Raw genomic sequence first — 17,028 nt, 5'->3', positions numbered from 1 at the left:
AGACAGTGCTTTGATAATGCTGCCAATCTTCAATAGCTCCCATTTTCTACAGGAAAAAAATTTAAACTGCTTAGCCTGGCATTCAAGGACTTCCACAATCTGCCCCACCTACATTCCCAATCTGGTTTCCCATTCATCCCCTAGTGGAACCCCCCTCTAGCACAGCAGTCCTGCAACGACCCCTCTCCTGGCTTTTGTTTACGTTCTCTTTTCTTCTTCACTGTTTAAAATCTTAACCATCCATGACATGCACACATTCAAACATTATTTGCTCTGTGTAAGTAATTAATTAATAAATAAAGATAATATAGGTAAAGCCCTTAATAGCACCTTGTATATAGTAGGCACTCGATAGATAGTAGCTGATATTATTTGTTCTCATTTTATTCTCATTGTTATTTCAAGAAGTCCATGGTCACCTGGACTACAAGGAAGAATGACAGTCCTTAACCTTGCCAGTCTCAGCTAAAAGCAGAAGAGTCTGACATAGTAATAACCGATTACAGTGTTATATAATGACTAGGTAGGAGGTCAGTGCTGAGTGCCTCAGGGGCATAGTGCAGGAAGGGCTGAAGATAGACTTCACTGAACAAACAGTGAATTGGCCTTGAAGAGTAAGTAGAAAGGTTTATATTTTTCTTTATAAAAGTTTTGCACATTTCATTTTAGATTTATTCTAGGAAGTATTGGTAAAGGATACATTTTTTTAAAAATACATTTTTAAGTTGTTGGTGAAAGATAATTATTGATTTTTGTAAAATGAGCTTATATCCAGCAACCTTGCTGTACTCAGAGTTTGTCAGTAGATGAGCATATACTGAGGCTCAAGGTCTAGTGGAAGTCTACTCATCCACGATCTTGGACCTAGTTGGTTCTAACCAGTTTTATGTCATGTCCTCAACAGCTATGTCATTCTTTTAAAGGTTGTGCCCTGCCCCCTTCCTATCTCACTAAGATATATAAGACTTGTTTTAGTCACTTTGAGTTGAAATCAAATATTGTGAACTGTTTTCAGACTTTCACTGCATCCTTAAATTAGGAAACAATTTTTGATCATGTGCTTCATTCAAACTATTGGATATGAGAAACTATGGGCATACACACTTATTGAGAACTTCCTATTCAACTATTTCTTGAATTCATACCTGATGTATTTCATAACTGCAATACCTGGGCTAAATAATCCAAAATGTTGATGTTTATTCACTCTGAGGCTTTATTTAAAAAATATGACCAAATTTTCCATTGGCACTCCCAATACTCTTCCCAAATCATCCAAAGCCCAGATGCTATAATAATCTTCCTAACACCCTCTTACTGAGACTCCCCTTGATTCCCTGTGGTGTGTGTTCCCTTTGCTGCAATGAATAATACATGAAACTTTTTCAATTCCTGGTGTAATCTTGACCTTAAAGGCTTTGTTTGGTGGGATCTAAAAGACATATCAACCAATGGCAAAGGATTACTTTTTATTTTCGTCCTGATTTTGAAATGGAACTGTGGGGCCCCTGTGGGGCTCTCCTGGGTACAAATCCTTTCTGTGTCTCTGGTTTCTTGTTTGTAGCAAATAGGCTTCATTCAGACTCCTTGATCTTCCCTGAGTTCCAAAGGGCAGATTCAAACTGTTGCTAATCAGGGAAGGGACAGAAACAAGGGAGGAGCAGTCAAGAAACAATAGTGCAGCCCTGGGAATATACATAACAATATCTTTGAGTTCTTCTGCTGGAACTAAAGCCCCTACCCTGGTGGAGGATGGTAACTTCAAGCTGAGCACCTCACCACCAACCAACCAGAAGAAAGCTGCACACCCTGCATCCTTCACGCCAAATTTTGCCTATAAAGACTTTTATAGGCAAAACCACCAGGGGTTTCAGGGTTTTAGAGCACAAGCCACCCATCCTCCTTGTATTGGCGCCTTTACAGTAAATGCTGCATTTTCCTTCACTACAGTCCAGTGTCAGTAAATTGGTTTACTGCCCACAGGTGAGCAGACCCAAGTTTGGTTCCGTAACAATTTGAACAAATTAACAATAAAAATAAATAAATATTCTTTAAGATAGGAGAAATTTGAACACTGGATATTTTGGTATTAAGCAATAATTTATTTTTCAAGGTGGGATAATGGTATTGTGGTCAGTTTTCTTCTCTCCAAAGAAAAGTTATGTTTTAGAGATACATGCTTAAAAATCCATAGATGAAGTGATATGTCTGGTATTTGCTTCATTGGGGGAGAAGTGGTTAGAGCTGTACTATTGCCAAAATACCAGTAATTGTTAAAGGTCGTTAATGAGTTAGGTAATTATTCTGTTCTTGTATATGTCGAAGTTTTCCAAAGGTCTTTTTAAAAAAGACTCCTTTAGGAGAGCGCAATATTCCAAGTTCAAAGAAAAGGCCATAGCATGCACACAGAAAGAGTGAAGCATTCCGGTTTGGAAGGCGGGGGCTTTCTCTTATCTCCCACACCTGAATCAAGGCTGTTAAACAGGTGTTCCTAAGTGTCTCGGGGAGATAAAAGTCTGAACTACATGAAATTTTATGTAGAACCCAGGTGTGCCAGAAGCTTTAATTAGCAGGCTCCTCTACTATCCCATCAGCTGCTGTTTGTTCTCTACCTATCTCACTCCATCCCAAGAGTCTCCGCGCACATCCAAGATGGTGGGTCAGGACCGTGAAACAGGTCAGCTCTCCCTCCCAGAGCGCGCGCAGGGGCCGGGATACGCAGGCGCATTCCAGCTTCCCTCACGACCTTGGCGGATCGCGCCTGCGCGGTGGGGAGCAGCTCGCGGCTCCGGCTCTACCTTGGGTCGGCTGCAGTGTGAGTCTGAGGACGGCCGAAGTGGTTTGCTCGTTTAAGATGAGGTTTCTGCTACTTCTCCTGGTGGCGGCGTCAGCGGTGGTCCGGAGCGATGCCTCGGCCAACCTGGGTGGCGTGCCTGGCAAGAGATTAAAGATGCAGTACGCCACGGGGCCGCTGCTCAAGTTCCAGATTTGGTGAGTATGTGCGCCGGCGCCCCGCCGCCCCTTCGCTCGGCGCCTCTCACTACGCGAGGCCGCGGCTTTGCGGCCTAGAGAGCTGAACCTTCCCTGTCCCGGAAGAACGGTGCCAGCAGCCTTCCGCTGCCTACCTTCTCCGGGGCTCTTCCCGGGGATGGCCAGGCCGCCTTCTTTGCCTCCAGACACAACCGCTCACTTCTTTTTTGGTTCCTATAATGGAGGGCGTGGGGAAGGAGGGCACGAGAAGGTTAAATACTGAAAGGCGAAGACGCGGGGACACTTGTCAGTACGGAGGACGGGTCGGCGGCGTCACTCCATGGCCACCCGGCTGCCTGCGGAGGTGGGCATGAGTCGGCGGGCATGAGTCGGCGCAGGGTCGGCGGAGGAGCTGCAGCGTTTGTTTCCCGATTAACTTCCTCTCGGCTTTCGCGGGGTACGCCAGGCGGCCTCGCTGCCCCGCTAGGCGAAGGTCACCTCGGGTCGTTGAAGGAGACCCGCGAGGGACAGACGCCTTTTTCTCCAGGATCCGCCGGGGTGACTGTTGGGTGAGAGCGTAGGGATTCTGACAGCTGATAAGCTTGGACGGGGAGGCTGATTCTCCGTTTGCAATTTCTAAAGTGTTTTTGTAAAGGAGCACGTTGCTCTTCTGACAACCTTTCGCTCCCAGACAACTGCATCTTCTCCCCCACTCCCCTTACTCCCGTGAGTTCTGCCTTTTAAATCTCTTGGGCATTCAGAGAAATAGAAAAAACAACCCTTTTCCCCCCACACCCGGCATTTTTCGACAATGTTCTGTAAGTGATTTTGTGGTTACCTAGTTTGGTATTAGAAGCAGAGCAGTAATGCATGGGATAAGGTAAGTGGTGTTGGGGACGGTTTGAAAGGCTCAGATTAAAAACAAAATTGTAAAGTTGTGGAAATTAGAATCCCGTATCTCAAAAGGTGACGTTATTTCAGAATAGGATGGTTGGATTAGTAAGTCTTCAGAGTCCTGATACTTTGGAACATTGGTGTTGTCCATAATGCATTTAAAATCAGCTTTTTCAAACTTCATGTATTAATATAAGTGTACTAAAGTTTAGATTTTCTACTTATCCAACTATTTTTTTTGCTTTATCTTTAAAGACTAAGCAAATCTTTAATATTAAATCAATTTAAGTGCTGTTTAAAGAGATTCAGAAAATAAGATGGTAAGTATTTTTGGAGTGAAAACTAAAAACCTTGCAACTTCCTTCTGATTAAAAAAAAAGCTCTCTGTAGTGTTTACTGTGTGCTTGGCATATATCATCATATCATCTTTCGTATATGATACTGTAAGGGGGAGTTATGGCTTGATTATTCTGACTTTTTTCTCCATATTTATTTTTTTCCATTAGAAAGTGGCAGTCATCTTACTAATAAATATTGTTAAGGATTAAGTGTGATACTTTTGGATTTAAGTAGTTAAAAAAAAGACTGCATTTTCCAAGTTATGTAATTTTTCTATTTTGTATGTCTTGGTTTCACTTGGGCTTTTCCAAAATACTCTTCTTTTACAGTTGCTTGTATTGGAATACTTGTCACAATAATTTAACAAATGTACCTTATAAAGTTTTGAAAATGTGTAAACAAATGTAGGGGGAAGGGCATTTAGTCCTTCAAATTAAACTTTTAAAAAAGTCTAAGTACTTCAGTTAAACTTTTTTTTTTTCAGTTAAACTTTTGATACTTAATTTTTGTTTCCTTTCGTTTTTTTTTCTTTAAGTAGAGAATTACAAAAGTCTGTTAAGTATTTTCTTTTGCAGTCATCCTGAGCATGTTACATACAAAAACCCTTCCCTTTTTTTTTTTAATCTGTAGATGGGAAATAACTATTAATATGCCCTATGCCATACCCGTTACAGGTAAATTTAGCTTGTTTGTTACTTTTTCCCCCAGAGATTAATGTGTATATAGGAAAGTGAATATTTGGTTTCTGATTTTTGTTAGAGTTTCTTGGGCATTTATTTTTGCAAGTTTGTTTGGGAAAGGAGAGGAAGCGAAGACAATTGAGGGTAAATATGTGAAAATTCTTTTAATTCCATTTGAAATCGGAGTGCTATAAAATGCAACTTTTCATTAATTACCAATGTTAACAAAGGAGAAAACAATTTTTACCTTCCTTTCCATTGCTTTTGTCCCTTATTATTTTATATTTATTATGAGTACTCTTTCTTTAACTTTAGCTCAATATATCATCTGTTAATTGTGGCACTTTTGTAATTGCTAATAGAAAAAAATAACCCAACACATAAATGGAGTTGAAGGGAGAGAGATCAAGCATGCAAAATAGCTTAAAACAAACGTTCCTATTTTGTGTTGATGTATTTTCTCAGTAAATCCTCATTCAGTACCTGCTTGTGCCAAGGGCTAAAGATACCTTGGTGAACAAGACAAATGTGGCTCCTCTGGAAGCCTACAGAGAAGCACAGACTGACTTTATGTACCTGAGCGTTTGATTTATTACATCCGTTGATTGAGCAATTGAATTAGGTAAGTTTGATGACATTGATTGCATATTTGGGGAAAAAATTTGTACTGCTTATTTGGACGTTTAAGTATTAAACATAAAAAAGGAAGTTCTCTAATCAGAGCTTAAAATAAAGTTCCCTCGTCACATTTTCCTTTCTTGTGATTTTTTTTGTGTAAATGTATTCTGACAGGTACTGTTTGGCATGTTCGTATGCATGCTTTTTTCCTCCCATACATGTGAATTAACATGTCATCAGATTTACAGCATTTTATCAGTTGTTGGAGTTTAAAGAGATTACTATCTACAGCTGTTTATGGTTAACACTTATTTGAACATTTGACAGTTGATTTACTAAGAATAGCAGGTTAAAGTTAATATATCAAAACATAAGCAGAATACAGCAGAATTTTCCAGTTTTTGTTAATTTAAGAATCCACTGCTATAATTTTAGGACAACCAACTTCTAAATGGAGTTTTAAGAGGTAAATGAAGCAACTACTAGAAGAACAGATTTTAATTGAAATTTATACCAACTTAGCCTTTGCTTTCATGGTATGGAGGCAAGAAAATAAAGGCCTAAGTCTGATTTGGGTGTTGATACTGATCAAGATTAGTAAAATGCTGAATTGAAGAAATCTGAGAAATTGGGAGTTATAGAGATCATGTTAGTTACTTAGACAGCATTTGTATATTTAACAAATATTTGTGCACCGACTGTGTGAAGGTGCTTTGCTTGGTGCTGGGAATTCCGTTCAGTGCTCTCATAGATGTTAAAGGCAAGAGTAGAAGGCAGTCGTTAATCCATGGACAACACATAAAATTACAGTTGTGTTAATTGCTGTAGGAGATTAATATGATATGAAAGAGACCTAGTCACAGGGTCAGGGAAGGTTTCCAGGAGAAAATGAACTTTGAACTGAGGCTTGAAGGATAAAATGTATTTAGAGAGCACTGTTGGGCAATGGAAATAGCACGTTCAGTGACCTTACAGTAGGAGAGAACATAATTTTTTTTTTTTTGCTATTATATCAATTGTACTTTTTTTCTGAATTTTATTTTTTTATATAGCAGGTTCTTATTAGTTATCCATTTTATACATATTAGTGTATACATGTCAATCCCAATCTCCCAATTCATCACACCCCCACCCCCACCCCCCGGCCACTTTCCCCCATTGGTGTCCATATGTTTGTTCTCTACATCTGTGTTTCTATTTCTGCCCTGCACACTGGTTCATCTGTACTATTTTTCTGGGTTCCACATATATGCATTAATATACGATATTTGTTTTTCTCTTTCTGACTGACTTCACTCTGTATGACAGTCTCTAGATCCATCCATGTCTCTACAAATGACCCAATTTCGTTCCCTTTTATGGCTGAGTAATATTCCATTGTATATATGTACCACATCTTCTTTATTTATTCATCTGTCGATGGGCATTTAGGTTGCTTCCATGACCTGGCTGTTGTAAATAGTGCTGCAGTGAACATTGGGGTGCATGTGTCTTTTTGAATTATGGTTTTCTCTGGGTATATGCCCAGTAGTGGGATTGCTGGGTCATATGGTAATTCTATTTTTAGTTTTTGAGGACCCTCCATACTGTTCTCCACAGTGGCTGTATCAATTTACATTCCCACCAACAGTGCAAGAGGGTTCCCTTTTCTCCACACCCTCTCCAGCATTTGTTTGTAAATTTTCTGATGATGCCCATTCTAACTGGTGTGAGGTGATACCGCATTGTAGTTTTGATTTGCATTTCTTTAATAATTAGTGATGCTGAGCAGCTTTTCATGTGCTTCTTGGCCATCTGTATGTCTTCTTTGGAGACATGTCTATTTAGGTCTTCTGCCCATTTTTGGATTGGGTTGTTTGTTTTTTTAATATTGAACTGCATCAGCTGTTTATGTATTTTGGAGATTAATCCTTTGTCCGTTGATTTGTTTGCAAATACTTTCTCCCATTCTCAGGGTTGTCTTTTCGTCTTGTTTGTAGTTTCCTTTGCTTTGTAAAGGCTTTTAAGTTTCATTAGGTCCCATTTGTTTATTTTTGGGTTTTTTCCCATTACTCTAGGAGGTGGATCAAAAAAGATCTTGCTGTGATTTATGTTGAAGGGTGTTCTTCCTAGGTTTTCCTCTAAGAGGTTTATAGTGTCCAGTCTTACATTTAGGTCTCTAATCCATTTTGAGTTTATTTTTGTGTGTGGTGTTACGGAGTGTTCTAACTTCATTCTTTCACATGTAGCTGTCCAGTTTTCCCAGCACCAGTTATTAAAGAGACTGCCTTTTCTCCACTGTATGTCCTTACCTCCTTTGTCATAGATTAGTTGACCATGTGGGTTTATCTCTGGGCTTTCTATCCTGTTCCATTGATCTATATTTCTGTTTTTGTGCCAGTACCATATTGTCTTGATTACTGTACCTTTGTAGTATAGTCTGAAGTCAGGGAGCCCGATTCCTACAGCTCCGTTTTTTTCCCCTCATGACTGCTTTGGCTATTCGGGGTCTTTTGTGTCTCCGTACAAATTTTAAGACTTTTTGTTCTAGTTCTGTAAAAAATGCCGTTGGTAATTTGATAGGGATTGCATTGAATCTGTAGGTTGCTTTGGGTAGTATAGTCATCTTTACAATATTGATTCTTCCAATCCAAGAAGGGAACATAATTTCTTGAGGCCAAGGCTGCTGACCTTAAAGATCAAAGAGAAGGTAGCACAGACCCTGGAAGGTCTGGATGGCTATGTTAAGGAAAAACCAGTAAGTATCATTGTGGAAAAGACATTGCAAGGAACACAAAAATAGATGTGGGGAGACCATTTTAGGGGACTCTTGGAGTTGCCCAGGCAAGAGACAATGGAGCTTGAAATAGAAGGGTGGTGGTAGGAGTAAAGGGACAGGTTTAAGAGATTTTTTTGCCGATAAATTTAGCAGTTCTTGGTGATTACAGTATTTGAGGTGCCGGAGAGGTGGCATGCAATGAGAGGTGTCACAGGTGACTCCTGAGTTCTGGAGCGATGCTGTGCCATTCACTGTAGTGATAAACAAAGAAGACAATTTTTATGGGTTGTTTTTGCAGGGCATTGGGAGGGGGAACTGAAGGGGATGAATCCTGAATTTAAAAAAATTTGCATAGGTTACAATGTTGTGTTAATTTCAAGTGTACAGCAAAGCGATTGTTATAGATATACTATATATATAAATATATATAGTATATATTTTTACTTATAGATATATGTAAGTATATATAGTATATATATATTTTTTCAGATTCGTTTCCATTATAGGTTATTACAAGATGTTAAGTGTAGTTTCCTGTGCTATATAGTAGGTCCCTGTTGTTTACCTGTTTTATATATAGTAGTGTTTATATGATAATCCTAAACTCTTAATTTATTCCCCCCACCCCTATCCTGTTTGGTAACCATAAGTTTGTTTTGCTTTGTTGCTGAGTTTTTAAAACTAAAAACACAGCAGCCAGGGGAAAATCCTACAAAGAAATTTTCATCTCCCCAAAATAGTCACAGTAACTGAAACTAAAAATTTAAATAACAGTTATTATATTTCTCCAAACCTACAATATGATAGGTTGTAAGATACACCATTATTCTGTATACCGCTCAGAAGGAAAAAACTGTGGCCATTTAAACTGTGACACACTAATGGTTATAAGATAAATCTTGGTTTTTGAAAAGATGCTAAATAGGAAGAAAGTACTACTTGGAAACAGTGAAGTAAAGGAGTAATAAGATAAGTTGATTCAGGTTGTAGAGTAGTACAGAGTGCTCTAGAGAACAAATAAAATGGTGGCTGCTGCACTTGCCACTATGTTAGAATTTTGAAGTTACATAGAATTTAGTCACCAGTTTTGTTTGTTTGTTTTTTGCGGTACGGCCTCTCACTGTTGTGGCCTCTCCCGCTGCGGAGCGCGGGCTCAGCGGCCATGGCTCACGGGCCCAGCCAGTCCACAGCATGGCATGTGGGATCTTCCCGGACCGGAACACGAACCCGTGTCCCCTGCATTGGCAGGCGGACTCTCAACCACTGCGCCACCAGGGAAGCCCTGTTTTTTGTTTTTTACCATTTTAAGCAATAAATAGCTCAGGAGCTAACTGAATACCGTGCACAAAATAGTTGTTTCTTCTTAATAATGAATGAAGTACCTTAGTTCAAAGCTTTTAGATGTAAGTAAAATATGAATGGTTTAAGGTTTTATCTTCTCTTACAGAAAATGGGAACATTGTTTCCTTACAGTTTGCCATTAAGGTAAGTGGTAGAGATCAAATTTAATATATTATTTGGAAATCTCATAAATAACCTCGTAGATTTTGAATGGTATAGGTACTGGGAAGGTGAGCATTTACTGGACTAGCAGTTTGGAGGCCTAGTTCTTAACTTGATCTGCGTTTTATCTTCTGAATGACTTTGGGGAAATATTTAATCTCTAGCTCTCAACTTGTTCATCTGTAAAATAAGGGTGTTGGTTGCATTCCAGTTACCTCTAATATTCTATTATTAGATACTGTAAAGAAGCTTGAAGGAAAAAAGTAAAAGCATGCATGTATGTTTCATTTCCATCTTTGTCACTTAAGAGTGTAGTTGGAGTCCTCTGGTTCATTTGATTTTTGTCACTGTCCCTGCTTTTCAAAAAGGAAAATCATGTTTTCACATACTTTATCTTGATTGGGGTGTAGCTTGGGAGTGATAAGGAAGAAATCTTGGTCACAGATTTTAGCACGAAGTGCTCATAATCAAGCCCTTGTTTTGTTTGTTTTAATTTTTATTGGAGTATAGTTGATTTACAGTGTTGTGTTATCAAGCCCTTGTTTTTTTTTGTTTTATTTTTGTGGTACGCGGGCCTCCTCCTGTTGCGGCTCCGGACGCGCAGGCTCAGCGGCCATGGGTCCCCAGCCGCTCCGCGGCATGTGTGATCTTCCCGGACCGGGCACGGACGCAGGCGGACTCTCAACTACTGCACCACCAGGGAAGCCCAGGCCCTTGTTTTTAATGTCCCCTTTTTCATGCCACTTGTTTTCCTGTTTTGTCCAATTTTTAGGAAGATAACGAATTTGTTTTTCACAGTAACATTTGAAGACCAGTTGTCTGGTGGGAGAGACAGACATGTAAACAATATAACAGTAAACCACTCTGTTCTGAGTGTTCTAAAAGAAGTCTTAAAAACCCAGAGAGAAGAAGGATTACTTATTCAGGGAGAGTTGGAAGGCTTTGCAGAGGAGGAAATGAAATTTTGCAAGGGTATGGGGAACTCCACCAGGAGATACAGAGAATGAGCTTTACTAGCTAAAAGAAGAACACATGCAAATGAAGCCTGACTCAGCATAGAGGGGGAGGAGGAGACAGGAAATGAGGAGAGCTGGAGTCAGCTAATCAGTTAAAAACACCTAGCACAGTGTACCTGCTACTGCCATTTATCAAGTGCTCATTATCGTAACTTATTATTTGTATTGTCTTTAATGTTGTAATAAGACCTGCAGTAAATAAACCTTTGAAACCTTTACTTACTGACTTTCAGCTTAAAAAAGTGAAAATAGCTCTCTGGCTGTTGTTGCCGAAAGCTCAGCTTCTCTGTACACTGGTGCGGAATCGAATCTCGGAGACAAAGTTTTGGGTGAAGTAGAAAAGGATAGCTTTATTGCTTTGCCAGGGAAAGGGGAACACAGCGGGCTCCTGCCTTGAAAAGCTATGTGTCCCAACCCAGGAGGATTTGAGGAGTCTTACAGCAATAATTCAAGGGTGGGGTCGCGGACAAGGTTAGGGTGTGTGCAGGGTCTCTTAATCTTGATGAGCTTCTCTGGTCCCTTTAATCTTCCCTCAGGTGGTTTCTTGGCTGCTCCTCCCTTGATTAGCAACTGTTCATGGAGGCTGGAGTCTTGCCTGTAAGAAATGGGGGACAAAAAGGCTTCCATGCCCTGGAGCCCCACAGGATCCTTCTCGGTTTCACTGTGAAAATAACATGTTAACTGTAAAAATAATTTTTAAAAAAGTATATGGAAGAAAGTGAAATATCCTTGTAACTCTTTAATAACATTTTGAAGAACCTCCTTCAAGCCGACTCTTCGCGCAGAAACATAATGCTATATAATTTTATATTAGTGAGTTTATAGTTGTATGCTTTTTTTGAAATTTGCCTTCCCCTCATCACTTATCTTTTCATATCGGCAGATACTGTTCTGTATCAACAGGCACAGTACTCCATAAGATGGGTATTCTTTAATTTATTTAAGTCACTGAATCTGTTTGTTTAATATTTATGTTTGTAAGGCCAACTGGCCCGAGGCAGGGGAACACAATCAGATTCACAGGTTGCATCAGACTGAAATTCTCCGGACCACCCAGTTCCAGAAACTGCCCTGGAGACATTCCGGACCACCCAGTTCCAGGAACTGACCTGGGGACTTTGCACCCGGCCCAGCCTTCCCGCCTTTCGAGGGGCGGGACTAACTGTCCCCCAGGATACCCGAAAAGACCACCAAATAAGGAATACCCTGCGCCCTCCCAGATTCACCACACCCCTTTCCCTTCTTCCCCTATAAAATCTTGCCCAACCCTCGCCCGGGTGCGACTTCTCTGGCCCCTTTCTCTCGGACCAGTGAACCTCGCCCGGGAGCGCTCCCTAATAAAGCTCACTTGAAGCTTTCCTCTGTTTCGCGGTGCCGTTTGTTAAGATCCGACCTTACAATGTTGGTCCTAATTTTTCATAAAATTACTTTGTTAAGATGACTGTCCTCAGATATCATGTGTGCTTGTCCAATTATTTCCATAAACTAAATCCATAGAAGTAAAATATTATGATTACGTTAATGGGTATCCCATTTAAAATTTTGACATAATTAAACTAGTTAATATTCCTACCAGAAGATCTTAAAGTGGGTTGGGTTTTTAAAATTCTTTAGTTTATTGCACTGTAATTAGAGAATGTGACATTTGCTGTTATGTTTTATTCCGCGGACATACTGAGGCCTTAGGCCCAGGAAACAGCCTCTCAACTTTGAGGGACTATTCTGAAGAAGGGAGGAGCCAGAATATATAGGAGTTTAAAAAAAAAAAAACCTCCAGGTTATCGGAACATCAAAAGATTACTGTTAATTAAAGAAAACCAGACATCTCAAGTTAATGAATTTAGTGCTTTTCTGTGTATGGGAAGATGCAAGAGTCTTTTTCCATCCTGAATCTCCTCAGGGTGCACAGCTGGGGGTGTCTGCAGTGGCTTGATGGTTGCAGCATCCTTTGTTTACTGATAGTTGGTGACATTCTTCATCCACCTACTTATTAGGCTTTCTTTGTGACCTAACATAGATGGTCAATTGTTGTAAATATTCTGTGGTCTCTCAGGGTGTTTTCTATAGGAAAAAACTGATGTATCTGTGGATTCCATTTATTGATGATACTATTCAGATCTTCTGTACTTTTTATTATTCATCTTCTAACACTGATTCAGTTTCCCACCCATCAATTTTCTTCTTCAGGGCCTTAAAATATTTTTTTAAATTCTGCTTTTGGTTTTGAGGTTTCTTACAGTCCTTCCTTACCTCTTTTATCATCCTTTTCTGCTTCTTGCAGAATATTTTTGGGTGTCGGTTCTTGTTTTGAATCTTGTTTGATGTTTTTGCTCTTTCAATTTGTGACACTTTTTCCATAGTCCCTCGGGTGTTTTGTTTTGTTTTTTCGTTCCTGTTTCTCAAGCAAGACAAGGGAAACAGCTTCGGATATTATGAATTGATGAACTGTATCTTCTCCATTAGACTGTTACAGCTTACTCTCTCTTCTTCATTAGAATGTTGCCAGCATCAGAAAGGCATAGATTTTTGTCTGTTTTGCTTGCTGCCGTATATCTTTAGAGCCTAAAACAGTACCTGTCATCAGGCAATATTTATTGAAAAAGTGAGTACAATCTCGTGGTAGTCCACTGTGTTTGGTTCTGACATAACCTATTTTCTCCCTCCTCACTTCCCTTTAAAAATTCTTAACTGGAGTATAGATCAGTGTTTTCTGATACTGTTCCTTTCAGGTGGATTTCTACTTGGTTGACCTCTGGTTTGGTAGCTTTTAGGCATAGAATGTGACACATGTAAAACTTCAGTTTTGAACATACTCTTCACTCAGTAACCTTCTCGACCTGGCCTCCATCTCTGCTGATGGGGCTAAACTTCCAGAATTCATTGTGTTATTGTCAGTCATCTTCCTGCTGCTCTTATTGGCCAACACACCCTTACTGCTTATCCTGTTGGTGGTTTTCTTTCTTAGATCCCTGGGTTTTTTAATCGAGTTTATTCTCATGTCTGAAGTCAGTCTACAACCAACAGGTAAAAGTATAAGACAAACAGGAAAGCAGGAAAGCAAACAAGAGACATATCCAGTTTTGCCATTGAATTAGCATAGAACACAATATATTTTTTTATCAGTCTCTCTAACAAATGATAAAAATGCACCGAGCATGAATTTTATGGTGTGTGAATTATATCTCAATTTTAAAAAATGTATTGAAAAGAATAAAAGTGTTGTAGGAAGGGGGACCCCTTCCTGAGAGTGGGCTCTTGTCTAACACTTGGGAATGAATTGTCCGAGGAGACACACATGCTGACAAAGCAAGAGACTTTATTTGGAAGGGGCGCCTGGGCGTAGAGCAGGAGGGTAAGGGAATTCAGGAGGACTGCTCTGCCACGTGACTCGCAGTCTCGGGTTTTATGGTGATGGGTTAGTTTCTGGGTTGTCTCTGGCCAGTCATTCAGACTCAGGGTCCTTCCTGGTGGCGCGTGCAACTGCTCAGCCAAGATGGATTCCAGCGAGGAGGATTCTGGGAGGTGGACATGTGGCATCTCCTCTCTCTCTCTCTCTTTTTTTTTTTGCAGTACGTGGGCCTCTCACTGTTGTGTCCTCTCCTGTTGCGGAGCACAGGCTCCGGATGCGCAGGCTCAGCATGCGCAGGCTCAGCGGCCATGGCTCACGGGCCCAGCCGCTCCGCGGCACGTGGGATCTTCCCGGACCGGGGCACGAACCCGCGTCCCCTGCATCGGCAGGCGGACTCTCCACCACTGAGCCACCAGGGAAGCCCCTCCTCTCTCTTTTTGACCTTTCCCGAATTCTTCCCTTTGGTGGTGGCTTGTTAGTTCGTGTTCCTGACAAGGATCTCCTGTCATAAAATAAGTCATGCACATTGTTACTGTCTTTGCCTGGCCAGGGCGGGCGGTTTCAGTCAGTGTTTCCTCTAACAGAAGCATCAAGTTATGTATGAAATATTTTAAGATGAGACAAAAATTCCTGCAAAATGCGGGTAAGTCACCATTTATTGAATGCTTTTATCAAGTCACTTTTACTGAGTGGCTGCCATACCTTATAAATCTGTTGATGAGAAATGCTTTCCAGAGTAAAGAGATAAAATTCCACAAAGAGCTGAGGAACTTACACAATTTATAAATTCTTTTTTTTTTTTTTTTCCCGGTACGCGGACCTCTCACCGTTGTGGCCTCTCCCGTTGCGGAGCACAGGCTCTGGACGTGCAGGCTCAGCGGCCATGGCTCATGGGCCCAGCCGCTCTGCGGCATGTGGGATCTTCCCGGACCGGGGCACGAACCCGTGTCCCCTGCATCGGCAGGCGGACTCTCAACCACTGCGCCACCAGGGAAGCCCACAATTTATAAATTCTTTGTGGAATAGTCTGCAGCAAAATTTTCCTGAAATGTTATGCCAAAGGTATAGGAAAACTAGAAACTAGTGATCGCAAGAATAAGACACAAAGAAGGAAGAGAATAAAAACAGATCATTAATTGAATTTTAGGTTTATCAAATCTTTGGAAAAAACTCTAAGGAAGCCTGAAATTTTTTTTTTTTTTTTTAATTTTGGCCGTACCACATGGTATGTGGAATCTTAGTTCCCTGACCAGGGATCGAACCGAGCTCCCTGCAGTGGTAACGCAGAGTCTTAACCACTGGAGCGGCAGGGAAGTCCCAGGAAGCCTGGAATCTTAGAAGCCATGTTAGGCATATTTTGTATTCGTATGCGTTTTTACTGTGGTGGCCACTGCGGTGCTCCTAGAGTGAGGCAGCTGGAAGGGAAATCACTTGATTTCATATAATACAGTTCTTAAACCTGATAAGCTCATACCTGTTTAGTGCTGTAAACGCTAGGGTCTGTGATACAGAGTGAAGTAAGTCAGAAAGAGAAAAACAAATATCGTATGCTAATGCATTTATATGAAACTTTAAAAAGCGGTACAGATGAACCTATTTGCAGGGCAGGAATAGAGACAGATGTAGAGAACAAATGTGTGGACAAGGGGGAGGGGGAGAATGAAGTGGGAGATTGGGATTGACATATATACACTACCATGTGTAAAACATAGCTAGTGCCAACCTGCTGTATAAGCGCAGGGAGCTCAGCTTGGTGCTCTGTGATTACCTAGAGGGGTAGAACGGCAGGTGGGGTGGGGCGGGAGGGAGGTCCAAGAGGGAGGGGACATATGTATACATATAGCTGATTCACTTCCTTGTACAGCAGAAACTAACACAACATTGTAAAACAACTACACCGCAATTAAAACAAAACAAAAGGCTGAGCAAGTTCTGATGTACATTTTGATCTTCATTCAAAGGACTTCATTCAAAGTCCTTTTTTTTTTTATTGAAGTGTAGTATAGTTGATTTAGTGTTTCAGGTGTACAGCAAGGTGATTCAGTTAGTTTTTCAGATTCTTTTCCATTATAGGTTATTACAAGATATTGAATATAGTTCCCTGTGCTATACAGTAGGTCCTTGTCTTTTATCTATTTTATATATAGTAGTGGGTATTTGTTAATCCCAAGTTCCTAATTTATCCCTCCCCCACCCCTGCGGTAACCATAAGTTTGTTTTCTATGTCTGTGGGTCTGTTTCTGTTTTGTACATAAGTTCATTTGTATCTTCTTTAGATTCCACATATAAGCGATATATGCTATTTGTCTTTGTCTGGCTCATTCACTTAGTATGATAATCTCTAGGTCCATCCATGTTGCTGCAAATGGAATTATTTCATTCTTTTTTATGGCTGAGTAATATTCCACCATATATATGTACCACATCTTCTTTATCCATTCATCTGTTGATGAACGTTTACGTTGCTTCCATGCCTTGGCTGTTGTAAATAGTGCTGCTGTGAACATTGTGTGAGCACTCTTGTTTGTAATTTTTTAAAAAAGCGTTTATAAGGTTAGTCTGTTCACTCCTGAATATCTTGTTTCTTGTATGGTTTATAGAGCCCCTTGTTCAGATTTCATTGCTTAAAACACTTAGAGCAGGTAATGCACCAGACAAATGTCTATTAGTGCTTCTACTAAACAGAGCAAGGAGAAGTAAAGATTACCTCTAAAAACCCAGTGTTCATTGCATTGGTCAATGCTGTTGACAATTAGAAAGCATGGTAAAAATACCTTCCTGATTTTCTGCATACACCATGGGAGAAATATTAGTTGACATTCTTAGAATGCAAGTAGAGAAACCAGTTTTGAACTGCTTTAAACAACATATTTGGAAATCTGTTTAAAACTACTAAAAGAA

The 17,028-nt window shown here is 40.3% G+C and overlaps 1 protein-coding gene across 2 annotated transcripts in view; it reads left to right on the top strand.

Moving 5' to 3' along the window:
- The first annotated feature begins 2,795 nt into the window (after positions 1-2,795).
- The window catches only part of SELENOT (selenoprotein T), a 31,344-nt gene continuing 17,111 nt past the window's right edge, over positions 2,796-17,028 (top strand). Inside the window, exon 1 of one of the 2 annotated variants that reach the window (XM_089911017.1) lies at positions 2,796-2,991. In XM_089911017.1, coding sequence (XP_089767143.1) covers positions 2,855-2,991 — 137 coding nt within the window. In that variant the 5' untranslated portion in view covers positions 2,796-2,854. The remainder of the gene's footprint in view (positions 2,992-17,028) is intronic. The other variant, XM_022582748.2, reaches the window with a different exon arrangement.

The sequence above is a fragment of the Delphinapterus leucas genome, chromosome 4 (genome assembly GCF_059928025.1).
Source record: "Delphinapterus leucas isolate spDelLeu-1000000601 "Yukka" chromosome 4, BTC_Dleu_Yukka2, whole genome shotgun sequence".
Lineage (NCBI taxonomy): Eukaryota > Metazoa > Chordata > Mammalia > Artiodactyla > Monodontidae > Delphinapterus > Delphinapterus leucas.
This window is presented reverse-complemented; position numbering and strand designations above follow the sequence as displayed.